Raw genomic sequence first — 18592 nt, 5'->3', positions numbered from 1 at the left:
AAAGATCATTTAAAAATGATCATTAAGAAAACATCACTAATTCAGTGAGTTCAAAGTCCAGAGTTTTAGAATTGAGTTATGACTTCAAACTAGGGGTCAGATACTAAATGGATATGTTGTTCGTTTAATTTACTTCTATGATATATTTTGAACTCCTTGAAGATAATACAGCAAATAAAATATGAACAGTCTCATTGGTTTGAGTTTTCCCTGCTTATATTCATTGGTGCAATATCAAAATTAGTTTTTACCTGCCAGAAAACAGATTTTCAGAACTTTCTTTGTTTTTACAGAGAGAAAGGGTTATCAGAGATTATAAATATTTAAAATGATGAACTTTGAAACATCGATACTGGCCCCCAAATTATATTTATTAATATTTTATAATGTATAAACAGCTTTGTAATTTAAATTATTTACCGAGTACTTATTGTGTTCTGCTCTCAGCTGAGTTTCTGGAATTCAGAGGGTCAGATTGTACTCCTAGGATCTTAGACTCAAGACACTAAGAGTCTCCTTAGAGAGATGCAAAGGTTCAACTTCACCTGTCATTGCCCTGCCTTGTAATCCTTTAAACATTTCTCCTTCACCAGCTGGCTTGATGTTCATTTCTGCCAGTGGAGGGACACTGCGGTGGAAGGACACTGCAGAAGAATAGGCTTGGTATCTCTTCCGTGGTCTGGGATGCTTTCCTCTCTTCTTGTTCCGACGGTGCTCAGCTGACTTGCAGGATACCTAGTTGTGCTGAACCCCAGTGAATCTCAGTGGCATCCTATCAACAGCTCTCAGCGTGCTGGCACCTCAGCCAGCTTCCCAGATAGTCTCAGTGTCCTACTGGTCGGTTTCCCAACAAGTTTCAGCAGCGGCAACAGCCCTGCACGTGGTTTCCCAGCATGTTCTGCCAGTTCCCCTGAAAGTGACCCCTCATGAGTTTCATAGGACCCCAGTGGGTGGCTTTTCCCTTGCTAACTCTAGTCTGTGTTGCCCCAGTGAACTTTGCTACACTCCAGTGGGTGATGCCACACCCCATTTCATAAGTGCATCTTCCAAATTCGATCCTCTTTGAGTTCTCTGCCTCAGTCATGGAGGCAGTGCCTCCGCCCAATAGTGGGTATTCCTACATTCTTTAGAGCTTGCTTTACCCATTGGTAGTTAATGCCTTGTTACTAGTTACTAATTATTTCTATTAAACTTTCCCTGTTCAAATTGCTATGTGATTTCTGTCTCCTGACTGGAGTCTCACTTATACAGAATTGGTACCAGGAGTGGCCCCAGGAAATAGACCTGCAAAGATGAGGTCTTGGAAATGTCTTGGTCTTTCCCTTTGCTCAAGAGCAGTGTGAGCTCCATAGCATGAAGTGGCACCACAACTAATTAAGCTGTGATGAAGTGCTACCTGAAGCAAGTGTCCTGAGTAGCCAGGTAGCTGCGCCCTTGACTGTTAATGGCAGCAAAGCTGACTACAAGGACCGTGGTGTGGGGGGGAATTCTCCTGGGTACATAGGAGCATTCACAGAAACTGACAAGCTCAGGACCGTTAAGTCCTAGTGTGAGAACCAGAGCTCCCATGACTGTCCTAAAATAAACTATTATAACCAGGGTTATACTGCTGAAACCAAACACGAAATTTAATTGTATATGTTGATGAGTTATAACATCAGCTGAATTTACCTTATTACCAAGTTTCTTTTGTGGTGGGACATTAAGTGGGGAAAAAAGAGATCCTGAAACTTGGAATGGCGATCTCGGGTTGGACCCAGATAAAACGGACAATCTTGAACCCCTAACTCACTCTGAGCCTCTTTGCCCGTGGATGTAGCTTGCCTTCCTGTCTGATGATACTGGCCTTCTTTTGCTTGACATCTCTGTGATAACCTCACCTGAGCAGTACCTTGAAAGGTATTCTCCTCTAGACCCATCACAAGTAACTTGTGACATTCCAAGCCTGCTGTAGAGGGACAAATGCACACTGTGATCAGGAGAAAATAGCTTACACATCAAAACAAGAGCCCAGTTTTGCTAATATGTATTGGCAGGGTCTTGGTGAACAGGTATAGGAGTGGATTTTAAATGAAGGCAGACTATAACACTAAATTGGCCAAATTCATTGATAATGTGTACACATTCTATAGATCCTGGATATTAGCTAACACAGCTGGAGGTGGCTCTGACTGCTTTTTTGGTTAGCTGACTAAAACTTGGGTTCAGTAGGGGCCTGTGTGTAGTAAGACTGAGATATCAGAACCTCCTTGACATCATGTGGGGGAAGATAGGAATGTTGGAGTAGCTCTACCATGTGTGCCCTATACCCCCAACTCTCACCTACATTTCACAAGAAGGCCCAGAATACTTCCTTCACTAAGGCACTGTTGGATTCATTAGTGAAAGGAGTACCTGCATCCTTGAAAAGTTCTGTGTCTGCTTTCCTTTGTAGGCCAGACGTGATCATGGGGGATGCTGCCATGAGATGGGCTCCCTGATTTGAGTGGGGCTAACAGGGTCCAGAATAGCAGAGGTCAAGTGACAGCATTAACTGCCAAAGACAAAGTGGACACATCTACTGTAAAGGGCAGCAGTGACATCAGTAATCAGAACCTGATCATGTAGTTCCTAGAAATGAAATAGATGTATTTCTTGCATGGTCTATATAACAAACACACAAACAAAAACACTAGGTCTTGTAGCCAGAAACCTGATTTGAGTCATCACAATAGAACATCTAAGTCTGTCAGCTAGTTTTCAGATCTAAGTCAAGTCACAAACCCAGAGCTCCTTGATTGAGGGAGACTGGGTCTCAACCATAAATCTTTCTCAAAGCCTTTTCCAAAGGAACCTGTTGCTGTCAATAGAGTGACTGTGCATTGTGGAAAAGGTAATGCCCCAAACTTTGGGGATTACCAGATACTGGCTCTGAAATGATGCTAATTCTTGGAGATCTAAAATACCGCTATTGTCCACCAATAAAAACCGAGACTTAGAGTGATCAGATGCTAGATGGAGTCTTACCAAAAGTCTGATTCATAGTTTTTGCTACATGTATTTTGGTGATTTGTCGTTATGTTCGTATACACTTATAATTGCTGTATCTTCCTACTTTATTGACTGTTTTATCATCACAAAATATCTCTTCGTCTCTAGTAATATTTCTTGTTTTAAAGTCTTTTTTTCCTGATATTTATGTAGCCACTTCAGTTGTCTTTTGTTACTATTTGCATTATATATCTTTTTCTGTACTTTTACTTTCAACGTATTTGTGTCTTTGAGCCTAGAGCATGTTCTTTACTGTGAACTCAGGTTATCATCTACTGTGACAGGACTTCCTTTACTAAAGACATGTCTGTTAGCAATTTCTCTCTGTTTTTGTTTATCTTAGAATGTTTATTTTAACCTTCACTTTTTTTTTTTTTATTGGGGAATGGGAACAGAACTTTACTGGGGAACAGTGTGTACTTCCAGGACTTTTTTACAAGTCAAGTTGTTGTCCTTTCAATCTTAGTTGTAGAGGGCGCAGCTCAATTCCAGGTCCAGTTGCCATTGCTAGTTGCAGGGGGCGCAGCCCACCATCCCTTGCAAGAGTCAAACCGGCAACCTTGTGGTTGAGAGGAAGCGCTCCAACCAACTGAGCCATCCAGGGGCTCAGCGGCAGCTCAGCTCAAGGTGCCCTGTTCAATCTTAGTTGCAGCGGGTGGAGCCCACCATGCCTTGCGGGAAAGGTTGAGAGCCCACTGGCCCATGTGGGAATCGAACTGGCAGCCTTCGGAGTTAGGAACACGGAGCTCCAACCGCCTGAGCCACCGGGCCGGCCCTTTTACCTTCACTTTTGAAAGGCAGTTTTACAGAATTCTTGTTTGTTAGTTATTTTTAATTTCAGCCCCTTGAACATGTTATTTTACTACCTCCATAGTTTTGATGTATATCATAAATAGTTTTTTCTCTTGCTGCTCTCAAGATTTTCTTTTTGTCTTTAACATTTAATCGTTTGACTATAATGGGTCTAAGTGTAGACCTCTTTGTCTTTATCTTTTTTTGAGAATGATAGAGTTTATTTGACTTGTAGATTATTATTTTTTTTCAAATGTGAGAAGTTTTTGGCCATTATTGTTTCAAATTCTTTTTCTTCCCCTTTCCCTTTCTACTCCCCTTCTGGGACTGCCATTACACGTATTTTCGTATTTTGGGTGTTTCCCCACAGGTCTTGATGGTCTGTTTATTTTTTTCAATCTTTTATCTCTTTGTTTTTCAGATTGGAAAATTTCTATTGAACTATATTTAAGTTCACTGATTCTTTCTCTATTATCTCTGATCTGCTGTTGAATTCTTCTGACAATTTTTAAAATTTTAATTATTTTACTTTTCAACTCCAGGTTTTGGCTTGGTTCTTTTAGAATAATTTCTATCTCTTTATTGAGAGTCCCTATTTTTTGGATCATTGTTATCATGATTTCTTTAATTTTTTAAACATTGTTTCCTTTAGTTTTTTGAACATTTTTATAATAGCTGTTTTGAAATCTTTGTCTGCTAAATTCAACATCTCAGGATACTCAAAGACCATTTCTATTAACTGTATTTTTTCCCCTTGAGTATGTATGAGTCGCACTTTGTGGATTTTTTTGTGTGCGGTAGCAGGCTATGTCTCAATGTTTTTAAATTTTGGACATTTTACATAACATATTGTAATAACTCTGGATTTTGACTTTTCTCCTTGTGTTCTTGTTTTGTTGTTTGCTTGGATTAAATCTTAATGTCTGTTTCTCCTGCAGTTTCTCCTGCAATTTCTGGCCAATAATATCGGGTTTTTTTCCCCTTATTTTTACTTATGAGTCTGGGATTACCCCTGGGTGTGCATAACTTAGTGAGTGCATAACTGAAGATTGGCCAGAAGTTGTGCTCAAATAAGTAAGGCTTTCACTCTCTGTTGATAGAGTTATGTGTGGGTGTAGAACATTCAAACTTCAGGCTGTCTTGAAGTGTGCCCTGGCTTTTACTTTATGCTGAGCTCTCTGTCTCTCTTTTTTAAAATTTTATTGGGCAATATTGGGCAACAGTGTGTTTCTCCAGGGCCCATCAGCTCCAAGTCATTGTCCTTCAATCTAGTCGTGGAGGGTGCAGCCCAACTCCAAGTCCAGTTGCTGTTTTCAGTCTGTAGTTGCAGGGAGCGCAGCCCACCATCTCTTGTGGGAATTGAACTGGCAACCTTGTTGTTGAGAGCTTCTGTTCTAACCAACTGAGCCATCTGGCTGCCCCTCTGGAAGTTCAGCTGCAGCTCGTTGTCTTCAAGCTGTGGAGGGCACAGCTCACTGCCCCATGTGGGAATTGAACCAGTAACCCTGTTGTTCAGAGTTCAGACTCTAACCAACTGAGCTACCCGGCCACCCCTATGCTGAGCTTTCTTGACTCTCCATGTGCGGTCAGGAATGTGTGGGTGGCTTGGGCTCACTCTGGCTTATGCTGCACATGCACATAACCTCCAGTCAACTAAGAGTATATGGAGTGTTTATCTAGTCCCTTGTAGTTGACTTACTATATATAGTTGAACTAAGGGCATGTGGAGTATTTGTCTAGTCCCCTATAATTGACTTATTATATATCGTTGAATTTAACTCCCTGTTAAATTCCTGGCTACTTGCTGGTCCATTGATTGCCCCAAACAGAACCACAGTCTCAAGACAGTGGAGCCACTGGCCCTCCCTGTTTGCTTGCCACTGAGATAGTCACCTTAGAAATTCTCCAAATCAAGTGAGCCATGTTCATGAGCAGTCACAAGGCTTCTGAGTTTTACAGCCGGCTCTGCCCTGGTAGAGCTACCATGCTAATAAAGCTAGAGAAGAATGGGAGTGGCCTCATGCTAGAACCATACATACTTGTGTTCTTATTTGAAGTTCAGTTATTTTCAGTTTTTTGCCTGTCTTTGGCTGACTTTCAGAGCCTGAAATGATTGTTTTTTTGACAGTTTTATCCAACTTTATAATTGCTTTTTGGGGAGAGGATTGTCAACTTCCTCACTCCATCATGGAGGAAGTTTTATTTTGTTTTTTTTTTTTGCACCTCTGTTTTCTACAATAGACATGTTTTTATTCTTAATAGGAAAAAATAAAAATAAAAGTAATTATTTAAAAATTATTTTTACAAAAGCAAGCTAAATCTTACATTCTAAGGTCTACTTACGCCTTCCATTTTTAGATCCCAAGACAAACTTGACCTTTTTCTTTGTGCAGATGTACTTATGTGCAGAATGTGGAAACTTGGTGCCCATGAACACTCCAGTCTGTGTGGTGTGTGAGACTCCTCTTGCTCTACAGTTGCAACCACAGGCCAGCCTCCGCTTGAAGGTAATGAAATGTGATTTTATAAAAACATGAATAAAGTATATAGAAAGTATTGTTTGAACAATTAAATGTCTTTCTTCAGCTGATGGAATTGGCTAACAATTGATAAGTTAAATCTGTGAACAAAATCCACTCTAATTTTTGGAAAGGCATGCTGCCTAAGAGTTTAACTTGCCAATTGGATCTATAATGTTAAGAGAAATATATAAAAATATACTGAATGTGGTTGGAGGACAAATTGCACTAAAGCTAACTTAGACAATTTTTTAGTTCTATATTTAAACTTGATCATTGCAATTAATATTGAATTTTAATCTTGTCCTTAAAGTGGCTTCATGGTTTCATTTGCTTTATTTGTTTATGGGTCCCTATTATGTAGAAAAGAATGATTAGAACTATTAATAGTCACATGGGCAAAAAAATTAAGCATCACTGCATACATCCAAAAAATTTTCTAGATAAATGATATATTGTGAAAAAAATTTTGGTAGAATTATTGAATACACAACTGTATCATTTCTTCATTTTTCAGTGTACAGGCCTATTCACCTCCTCTTTAATCTCAAGTAAAGATCACTAGAGGATAAAATAGATTTAATAGAGAATTCGGAGGATAAAAAAGGAAGAATTTATTAACAATAAGGGAAATTTGTGGACTTAATGTAAAATTAGAACTGTAACACTCCTAAAATGACCACGTGGATTTTATATGGGCAAATGTATTGAATTTTATGAGAGAAAAAATAAGTTGACTTTCCTTCCATTTCCAAGCTCCCCTTCACTGTGCCAGGTTCCAAAGTGTCCCAGGCTAGATAAGCCTTCAGAAACGAGATTTTGAAGCACTGCTGGGTCAAAGTCAGGTAGATGCAAATTTACTGCTCTTTTTGTTAGATGACTATTTTCAATCTTAAAAAAAAACAACTTTAAAAGTTACCCCAGGAAGCCACCAAACAGCCCTGGAAGTTTATCTCTGGACTTCTTATAATGAGAGAGAAACCAATTTCTCTCTTATTCAAGCCACTGTTATTTTGGATGTTTCGTTAATCACAGCAGAACCTATTCTTACTAATACATACCCAGGGTATTTGAAGAGTATATCATCCAAACTCTTTGAACTATTCTGGAAGAATAAGGGTGAGTATTGGTTATGAGCCAAGTTCAATATATATATGTGTGTGTGTGTGTATATATATATATATATATATATATATATATATATATATATATATATATATATCAGGCCACCTTCAGCATTTGAAATCCAGAGTTCTTCCCATTTGGTGGAAAGGCAGGGAAGTAAAAGGTCTAAGTAAGTAATTGTTTTCTTCAACTGTAGATCCTATATTGAGCATAAACACAGGACTTCTATAGTGATTAGTAGCATTAAATCCAGAAGTGATCCCTTTTTAAAGCAGAATTTTTATGAGCGAGAGATGATCACTTGCAATTTATTTCTACTCTATTTATGGGCCGAAGTCAGAACATGTACTTCATAATGAGGAAACCAGCTAAGAATTCAAAGATGAAATTGAGAAATTCAAGCCTGTTTAACTTCTGATGTTGAGTTTTCAAAGGGAATTACGAATTTTGAAATTACTGTGTAACAAGCTTCAACGTTAGCTAAATATTCCTGGAACTGGTACAGCTTCCATAAAGGGCTCTCTGAAACGTTAATTTTTCTCAAGATCACAGGAAATAATGATTTAGGGTATTGCCTTTCTCATTTTATCCAGAACTGAGAATCTCGTGATTATTTCTATTGGCACCATGTTTTTCCCTGGTGTTTGTTTGTTTTAGCATTAGCTTGTTATGATTTACTATCACTCTTAATGAAGACATATCTTCAACAAGTGTGTGTATCTTATACTATTAATAACGAAGCACTTAATTGTTTCACTTTTACCAAAACATTTGAATCACTTTTGATACTCCCTCTTCTTTTGTTTTGGTTGGAAACTTAACCATACACACAGTATATTCTGCACCCTAAGAATTTTGAATACATTTAAACTCCCAGCAGTGCCAAGATGGCATAAGGATTGGTGTGAGCCTGAGAAAGTTTCTAGCCACCCACTTTATGGTCCCCACAAGAGGGAGGATTGGTGGGGGGAGGGATCTGAGGAAGGAGTGAGGCCTCGAGGCAGGCCTCCAGTAGTCACAGGCATTTGGGCATTGCCACAGGCAGCTGGTATCCTTCACCATGGTGTAGCCATGAGCATTCCTTCAGTTTCACCCAATTTTTCTGGGTTCCGTCTTATATCTCCAGTGCAAGACCACAGGTACTGAGGGGCTTTTTCAAAGGTGCCTTTTGATGTGACATTTCCCAGCATGCTGCTACCTGAACCACTCTGCACACTGCAGTCCCTGGGCTCTGACCCCTAGACCTCCTGCTCCAGTGCCTAATCTAATGACCTGGGCTTCTTGCCATGGTATAGGTGGCAGTCATGGTGGTGGGGTATCACGTCCAGTGCAACACGGGCAGTGAGGGTACGAGAAGGGGTGGCTTGGGTTAAGCTTTTAAGAAAGAAACATACAGAGATTTAATGTAGTTTAAATCTCAGAAGGCCAGGGGTCTCACAGTTCTGAAAGATTGGAGCTCAGAATAAAGCCAGCTGGAGGTTTTTATTGATAAGTATATAAGGGAGTAGTAGTGTTTTTCTGGCATGGTCTGTGGGACTCATTTATTACGTTATAGAAACAACTCAAACCAATTCTGTTGATCTTCAAACAGCCGAAGCAGAAAGTCCTTGAGGTGAGGTATGCAACTCTTTTAAGGGACATATATCACATGTTGAAATTATTTCACAGAGCTGAGCAGAGAGAGCTTAATCTTATCTCTCTCAAGACTTTTCTCACAATTAGGTGAGAGGGGAAAGCTAGAGTCAGCAGCGGCTTTTCCCAGGCAGGGGGAAGGGGAAACAAGGCCCCTTCCCAGATCTTTCTAAGGCATTTCATCGGGGGGGTCTCCATGGGGTTCCGCCTGGCTTGAGTTGTCCGCCCCCCCCACCCCCTGTGGGGAATCTTACTCATCATTGGCTGCAAACCCTCTTTTGGAGACTAGATAGAGAGACATGAGGTATAAAACATTGAGATAAATGACGTCCCAAAAAGGCACAGTCTCACAGACTTTTCTTTCTACAAGGAAAGACATGGGGGGACAGTCTGCTAGGCTGCTGTGTGACAACAGTGGGGAAGCACAGAGGAGAGGAATTCAGTAACTCTTAACAGGGACCAGGGCCAGGGATAGCTTTGAAAAAGGGGGTATCATCTGAATGGATATTGTGTAGGAATACGCATTTACCAGATGGGGAAGGGGTGGGCCAAAGAGAAGTCACTTGTGAGTATGTGTTTATGTGTGAGGTGGGACTTGCCAGGAAAATGCACCAAGACTGGAAACTGCAGGGTGTGCTTCAAAACTTAGCAAGCAGTTTGGTTTTGCAGAGCTAAATGCTGGGGAGCGGTGGGTTGTGGAAGATGGTGCCTTCTCTATTGTCCCCAGCTTGATTTTCTTCTGCTGGGCCTTGAAGTGTTGAAAGCAGGAACAGATTTTAATCACACTTGATTTTTAGAGAGACTTTTATCACCATAACATCGATCCTGGAGGGAAACGCCTCATTTTTAAACCTGGACAATCAGTGTTGTTGCTTCTACTCACAAAAGGACACCTGTTTGGAAATCCTGGGCTGAAATTCTTCATCCCAGTGACTTTCTCAGATATTACGAGGGCGATAGATTTTTAGAAAATGTCCTCCCAGGAATATCTGTCAGTAGTTGTCAATGTTGAGGAATTTTGCTCTATCATATATTTTTTTCACCTTCCCTGATTAAAAGATACAGTAACAGGAGTTTGTTCTTTTACCCTCTGGCAAAGGTGTCTGTGTTTCAGAATAAGAGAGGATTTTATACTTTTCTAAATTCTCCAATTTTTGAAACAAGTGAAATAGTTCATAGATATATAAAGAAGTGCATAATTTTTCCACCCACTTCTATTTCTACTCCCCTGAAATAACCAATAATAGCAGTTTAATAGGTGTCTTTCTATATATTTTTCTAGATGCACAGAAACATATTCATATATATTCACACATTTAGAGTTTGTTTTGTTTTTTAAACAAATGTATCACATTGGCCATTTTCTAAAGCTGAAAACTAGTAGCATCTCCCTTGTTACCAAAATGCACGAACTCTCCTTTAGTAAGAAATTTTCAGTTTCCTTTGGACTTTAACTAGTGACATATGGTATTACCTCCAGAACTCTAGTCATATATGGGGTTCCTCAAACCTCAGAGGCTTAAGACTGGGATCCTCTGAAAACGATCTGATTACTCCTACAACTGGGGCACCGTTACCTCCTATGAGACCCCAGCTTCTGGGCTAAAGCCAGTGTAACCACAGCTCTGCATCAAGCAGAACTTTGACTTGGCATCTTACAAAATCAACTTTGAGATTAAGTTTGCAATGACCTACTAGTTTGTTTCCAACATTCTTCATTTCATTGTGTTAATTAAAGCTTATCATTTGGGAGATTAGGAAATTGCTTTCATCTTCTATGTACTTTGTAAGTAAAAGTTTTACCTAGTGACTAAGTTGCATTCACTAAATTGCCTAGAACCATTCAACTAGCTAGGTTGCTAATGCTGTGGATGAGATGGCAGTTGAGGGTATTGGCTTCTTTTTTAAAGTCCTTGTCCTTGATGTTTCTCATCCTCATTAAGGCAGGCTGATTTGTGGCCTCAGTCCCAAATCATTCCTATGAATATATATTAATCTGTGAGTGTAGTGATTATGATATAAAAGTATTTCTATCTGTGTGTCATGATCACTGCTCTTTAAGGAAGTGAGCCAAGGCATGGTGTCAGGAAGCCATCACAAAAACCACTAGAGAAACCTGGTGTCTAAGGTTGGACCCAATGCAGTAAGATAGACTACCAGTATGACTGTTTCAGTCGTGTCTTAGAAGGGATAAGACAGGGAAAGGTATTTATAGGGTTTTAGTGCTGCAGTTGGGTGATTTTAAAGAGAATTTGACAAGAGTAAACCCTTAGGTAAACTATGGACTTTGGGGGATAACGATGTGTTGGTGTAAGTTCACAGGTTGTAACAAATGTATCACTTTGTTGGGGAATGTAACTGTGGGGAAGGTTGTATGTGTGTGGGAACAGGTAGTTTCCCTATATTTACTCCCTGTATAATTTCTGCTTAGTTTTGATGTGACCCTAAAACAGCTCTGCAAAATAAAGTTTATTAATTTAAAAAATTTAAAAAGAGAGTTTGCAAGGTGGGTTGGGATTGGGCAGAGTTCTGACATGTTAATTTTTAAAAATTTTTATTTACTTATTTTAATAAAAATTTTATATGTTTACGGTAATGATGTTTTGGTATTCATATACATAGTGAAATGATTACTACAGTCAAGCTAACATATCCATCTTTGTATACTGGAAGTTTGCTAAGAGTAGATTTCAGGTGCTGTCACCACCCCACCACCCCCACCCCCCGCGCGCGCGCACACACACGCGCATGCACACAGTAACTATGTGTGGTCATACTAGTTTTGGATTGTGGGCCCAGTAGATTGAGGGTCTTGAGGTAAGCTATTGGACCTAATAAGTAAGCAGTCTTACTTGGTTTACAGTGTTTTCTTTCTAGAATAAGTGTTTCCTGCAGCAAACAGCTAGATTATTTTGGTTTGATCTCAATATTTTTTAGCATAGGGACAGGAAATTTGTTTCACTTCTCAGTGGGTTTCACCAGATCATTTCTGAGGAACATCTTCGGAACAATCTCAACCCTAAATCTCACAGAAAAACTGGCGATTGTAGATTACATGTGGACACTCTGAGCCACTTTGAAGAAAGGTTAAACCAGGGAGTGTCAGGACCCAGTGAGAGCAAGTCTGTGATTCTCTGCCATTTTGAAGAGCAGTCAGTCAGCCTGTGCACTTTAGAAGTTTTATGGGTTGGGAACTGCGATTTCCCTTAGTTGGTTCAACTTACTAGGAAGACTTTGGAGTCTTCTACTGAAGTGGAGTTAACCAGTGTTGGAAAGGCTGAGCTTCATAGGCCTACCTAGTGGCATTAGAACTAAAACCTCAGGAGTTGGGCTTTTTTAATTTTTTCTTTTTTTAAATTAATTTATTACAGAAAAAGAGAACCATATGATTTCACTGATATGCGGTATATAAACCAAAAACAAAAAAACAAGACAAACAAATGAGAAGTAAATTTTTTCTTGATCATCTTTATCTGTACCAGCGTTAAAACACACTATATGAGTTTCAGGACACCTGGAGAACACAGGTACTAAAGTAGAAAGGGATGTTTGAGTGTCACCAGTCATTGACAATTGAAAGCGATAGTATCATGCTAGTGTAGAGTAGTCCAGTGACTAAACCTCTGATAACCGTACTCTAGTTAGACTACTTTCACCATCATTTCTTTCTTTCTCTCTGTATTGCAGCTTATCCCCAGGTTCCTGACTTGGAAAGTCGCACTTACCATTCATTTTCTAAGGCAATCTTTCCACTTTGCCATTTCTAGGTGAGAAACTACAGAACAAACCTAAATTGATATTTAACATCAAGCCCCTTGGGGTAAACCCCAGTCCAAGAACTAGATTACTTATAAAAACATAGATAAGCTTTTACTGGTCTTAGGCCTTTTGTTTATTGTTCAAGCCAAGAGATGGAGGAGAGCCTACTGACTGTCACTTTTTCCACACTTAAAAATGTAATAACTCACACATAATTAGTGCAAAATATTTCATTTGTCTTCCCAAGGTCAGACAAATACTCTTTTTCAATTTTTTTTGGGGGGGTTTTGTTTCTTTTAAAATTACATTCGTTTGGTATTATTTATGTTGTAATACTTCCTAAATCAAATCAATTTCAAGGTCTGGGTGTTAAAGTAGGATCTGTAGCTGGCTGATTGACTGAAAAGACTGTGTTTGATGATTTCTTTGCACAGTTCTTTGCCCAGAGGAACATGTATTTCTTATTTCCTGTTTTCAAGGAGAAACTGATCTGCCATACCTGTGGCACAGGGAATCCTGCTCACCTTAAATACTGTGTTACCTGTGAGAGGTCCCTGCCTTCACCACAAGAGGTAGGTTGACTGCATGTGCCAGTCCTATACTGAGTGGCTGCTAAATGTTCAATGTTTAATGATAATAAATAAATATAATCTGCAGAACAGGGAGGAAGTAGGAAGAGGCAGAGAGACCGAAAGAAACTTTTTTTAAAGAAACTTTTCATAGTAAAGAAAGCAGCATTTCTAAATGTGGAGAGAATGTTATATATTCACCAATAAAAAATTGTTTTCAAAGTCTTCAAGGGGATTCAATAAAATTCATTACTTACAATTTTGTTGAGTAACTTTACATGGAAGCCTGGAGCAGCCAGTGGGAAAATGGATGCATTCATATTTCATGTACAGTCAGGTATGTCTTCATTGACTGTGCCATGCGGTTTTTTGAAATTGAGTGCACTATGCGCACTCAATTTCTGGTTTTCCTACCAGCCAATTTTGAGTGTTTAAAGTGAAGGCATAGGAGTATGTACAGTTTATATAGCAAGAATGGGTTCTGTTTAGATGATCTGTTTTATGTTTATAAAATGTTTCTGATGAAGAGGAGGCTTTAAAAATTGCTTCCAGCTGACTCTTGCCCTGGCCTAACAATACGAAAAAGAACTCAGCATTTACTAGCCAACTTAGAAGGAAAAATATCTTGCTTCTTTGGGGCCATTTTATACACACACACACACACACACACACACACACACGCACATATAAATATAATAAATATAAATATGTATATTTGGGGGGTTTGTTCTCATCTTATGGAGATTCCTTGGGAAACTGGACAGGTGGGTAGTAATTACTGTGGTAAACATGGTTAGTATCAAATGGGGGTGTATTTAGTTGCTGGTATTGTTGAAACAAAACACCACAAATTGTGTGGCTTAAACAACAGAAATTTATTATCTCACAGTTCTGGAGGCAAGAAGTACAAAATCAAGGTGTTGGCAGGGTCATGCTCTCTTTGAAGTTCTAAGGAAGGTACTGTTCCATACCTCTTCTAGCTTCTGGTAGCTTCAAGCTTCCCTTGGCCTGTAGATGCATCACTCCAGTCACATGGCTGCCTCCTCCCTGTATGTCATCACATCATCTTCTCTCTGTGTGTTCCTGTATCTATGTCCAGATTTCTCTCTTTTATAAAAACGCTAATCATATTGGATTAAGACCCACCATAATGACCTCATTTTAACTTGTTTACTTCTGTAAAGATCCTATATCCAAATAAGGGCACATTCTGAGGTACTGGGGGTTAGGACTCCAACATAATCTCTTTGGAGGAGACATCCCCTAACAGGGGAGTTGGACAAGATATCTTTATGGTTGTGTCTAATTATTGACAGTCTGAGACTAGTTGATTTGAAGGAACTCTTTTTGTTCCAGTATTTATTGAGGTATAATTTACATGCAATAAAACTCATCTACTTTAATTATACAGGTTAATGAATGTTGGTGATTATATACAGTCATTTTAACCACCATCCCAATGAAGATGTAAAACAGTTCCACTACCTTAAAAAGTTCTCTTATGCCCCTTTGCAGTTGAGGTCCTCCCTTGATCACTAGCCCCAGAAAATACTGATCTCTTTTGATACTATAGTTTTACCTTTTACAGAACTATGTAATTTTTTGTGTGTTGATTTCCTTTACTTAGCACAATGTTTTCAAGGTTTATTCATGTTATTTAATGTATTAATATTGTTTTCATTTTGATCATTGAGTACTATTCCACAGAATGGATATAATACAACTAATTGACCTATACACTAGTTAATGGGCATTTGTGTCATTTCCAGTTATAGGCTATTATAAATAATGCTGCTGTGAACATTCACGTTAAAGTCTGTATGGACATAGTTTTCATTTCTCCTAGGAGTAGGACTGCTGGGTACTATCTAAGTTCATGTTTAATTTTATAAGATATTGCCATGCTTTTTTCCAAAATGGCCTCATTATTTGCATTCCTACCAACAATATATGAAGGTTCCAGTTTCTCTACATTGTCATCACTTAGTATTATCAGTCATTTTATTCAAGATATTCCCTTTTTTACTATTTCAATGTCTATGGGCTCTGTAGTGCTATCCCCTCTTTTATTCCTGATATCTGTAATTTGTGTTCTCTCTCTGCCTTACTCTCTCTATCAATCTTTGTCTCCAGCTAGATACTTTTAAATTTTATTGAACTAGCTTCTAGTTCACTGGTTTTCTCTATTTTTTGGTTTTCCTTTTTTGAGTCTTATTCTTTATTATTTACTTCTCTTTGCTTTGGGTTTAATTTAAGAGACTTTTTCTAATTTCTTAAGGTGAGAACTCAGATTATTGATTTAAATGTTTTCTTCTTTTCTAAAAGAAACTACAAATTTATGTCTAAGAATTTCTTTACTAACATTCCAGAAATTTATATAAATTGAATTTTTATTGTAATTCATTTCAGTTTTATTATATTTTTATTATAATTTCTTTTGTAATTAACCTGTGATTTCTTCTTTGACCTATGATTTATAAGTTGGTTATTAATTCCAATGTAGTTAGAGAACACTCTGTATGATTTCAATTAAATTAATGAGAATTGTTTTATGGCCAGTATATAGTCTAACCTGGAAAACATACTAGGCACACTTAAAAAGAATATGTGTTCTCTTATTGTGGGTATTGTATTCTATAAAAATCATTTAAGTCAAAGTGTAATGTTACACAGATTTTATATGCCTTCACTGATCATTGTCTAATGGTTCAAGCAAATGCTGAGAAAGAGGTATTAAAACCTCCAGCTATGATTCTGGAATTGTTTACTTCTCTCTTTAATGCTGTCACTTTTTACATCATGTATTTTGTTAGGCACATAAACATTTTTGATTGTTATAGCTTCCTGATGAATTTAACTTTTATTATTATAAAATGTTCTTTATCTTTCATAAAACATTTCTTCCTGAAACCTGTTTTATCCCATATGATAGAACCACTATTTTTATTGTTTAAATGGAATATGTTTTCTGTATATTTACTTGTGTCTTGTGTGTGGCTTATATGTAGTTTCTTTTTCGTTTTCTTTTTTTTGAAAAGTCCATTGCGACAATCTCTGCCTTTTAACTGGAATGTTTAGTCCATCAAAGTTATTGTAATTATTGATATAGTTGGGTTTTGAGCTACAGTTTTATTACTTGATTTCTACTTTTCCCATTTGTTTTGTTTCCTTTGTTTCTATTTTCCTACATTTTGGGCTATTTCGATAATTTTTAGAATTACATTTTAATTTTCCTATTGGCTTTTTGTGGAATATCTTGGCATTCTTTTTTAGTAATTATCCTAGTGATTAATGTATACATCTTTAACTTTTTAGTTTAATTAGTTATTGTATCACACCAGGTAAAATACAGAAATCTTGCAGTTAGATAGGTTCATCTTTTTACCTCCATCCTTTATGTTACATTTATATACATTATAAACCCCATAACAATGTTGTGATTTCTGCTTTAAACAATTATATGGTGGGTTTCTGGTCAAGGTGGCAGAGTAGGTAAATGCTGTGCTTGCCTCCTCTAATGGTCAATCAAAATTACAACTAAACTACAGAACAACCATCTTTGAGAGTCATATGAAGTCTGGCTGAACAGAAGTCCTATAGAATATAGGATATAGGATATAACTAAGGATATGCAGAAGAGACCACCTTGAGTCTGGTAGGAGGGATAGAGCCACAAAACAGGCTGGTCCAACACTCACATACGGAGGTTAAAAATCAGGAGAGGTATATTGGCTACGGAGGTCACCCCTGAGGAGTGAGGGGTTCCAGTCCCACGCTGCACTCCCCAGCCCAGGGGGTTCTGGTGCCAGGAAGAAAAGTCACCACAACTGGCTGTGAAAATCAGTGGAGATTGTGGCTGAGCCACTGAGCAGCTCTGGTGAGATGCTGGAGTCCCAGGTATTTCTCTTCAAGGGCCTGCACATGAACTGACTCACTGACAAACTCGTTCGCTCTGAGCTCCGTCACTGGGGCAGTAGCTCAAAAGGTGCCAGAGACATACGGGGAGGAACTGAATTGTCTGGCTTCAGCATGAGGGCTGGAGAGGCAGCTCCCTCCCAGAGAGATGTGCTGGCAGAAGCCATTGTTCCTTTGTTGAGCCAACCCCCAACCCAGTATACAAAGTCAGGTGGCTGCTATACCTGAGTCTCCATTAACCATTTGCTCTGCCCTGCTGATTCCCCGAGACCCTGCCCAACCCAACTTGCAGGCCCACCCAGGCAGCTTCCAGTGGCTATTCCATACAAATGGCCTGTCTTGGCTCATGCTCTGCACTTTACTATAATCTCCCAAAGGTTCACAAACCCCAGACGAATAGCATCTGGCCTTGGCGTGCCCCATACCTCTTGCTAAGCAGCCCTGAGCCCAGCACTAGCAGCAACTGGCATCATTTCCCAACTAAGCCTCTCTCAGGCACCTCTAAGGCCAGCACAAATGGCAACCATCACTTTGTAGCTCATACCAAGTGGCCCCAGGCAGGGCACAGGGAGTAGCTGACCTTGGACTGCAGCAGGGCCCATCCCAAGAAGCTCCAGAACCAACACACTCAGCATATGCTTCAGATAACACCAGAGCACTACCCAATCACCTCCACAAAGGAGAAACTCAAAGGGAAGACTAGGAAGGCACCAGAGCCATACTAAAGTGAATCCTGCTGCTTAGGGTCAGCCCCTGCACAGCAGCTCTTCCACTGGAATCACAGCCAGTCCTCACAACCAATCAGTCTGCGGGTCAATTCCTCCCACTGATGTTCAGACAGCAACCAAGGCTCAACTACAACAGGAAGGCACACACAATCCACACAAGGGATACACCTGGAGCACCTGGTTCTGGTGACCAGGGAGACTGTGCCACTGGGCCCCACAGCACATCTACTACATAACGCCACTCTACTAAGTCCAGGAGACATAGCAGTTTTACCTACTACCTAGAAACAAAAACAAGGAGACAGCCCAAATGGGGAGAAAAATAAACATGCCTCAAATGAAAGAACAGAACAAAGCTCCAGAAAGAGAACTAAAAATAACGGACACAAGCAATCTACCAGATGCAGAGTTTACAACACTGGTTATAAAGATGCTCAGTGATATAGGTGATATCAGTGAGACCTTTAATAAAGCGATAGGAAACAAAAATAAGAAAGCGAAAAAACAAAGAACCAGTCAGAAA

General features: G+C 39.1%; 1 protein-coding gene across 1 annotated transcript in view; it reads left to right on the top strand.

Moving 5' to 3' along the window:
* Positions 1-18592, top strand: part of DZANK1 (double zinc ribbon and ankyrin repeat domains 1) — a 96520-nt gene that overhangs the window by 37736 nt on the left and 40192 nt on the right. Inside the window, exons 9-10 of the mRNA XM_074317623.2 lie at positions 6216-6329; positions 13337-13429. Of these exons, the coding sequence (XP_074173724.2) occupies positions 6216-6329; positions 13337-13429 (207 nt within the window). The remainder of the gene's footprint in view (positions 1-6215; positions 6330-13336; positions 13430-18592) is intronic.

Source organism: Rhinolophus sinicus, chromosome 13 (assembly GCF_057876585.1).
Source record: "Rhinolophus sinicus isolate RSI-liver-muscle chromosome 13, RSI-T2T, whole genome shotgun sequence".
NCBI classification, from domain to species: domain Eukaryota; kingdom Metazoa; phylum Chordata; class Mammalia; order Chiroptera; family Rhinolophidae; genus Rhinolophus; species Rhinolophus sinicus.
This window is presented reverse-complemented; position numbering and strand designations above follow the sequence as displayed.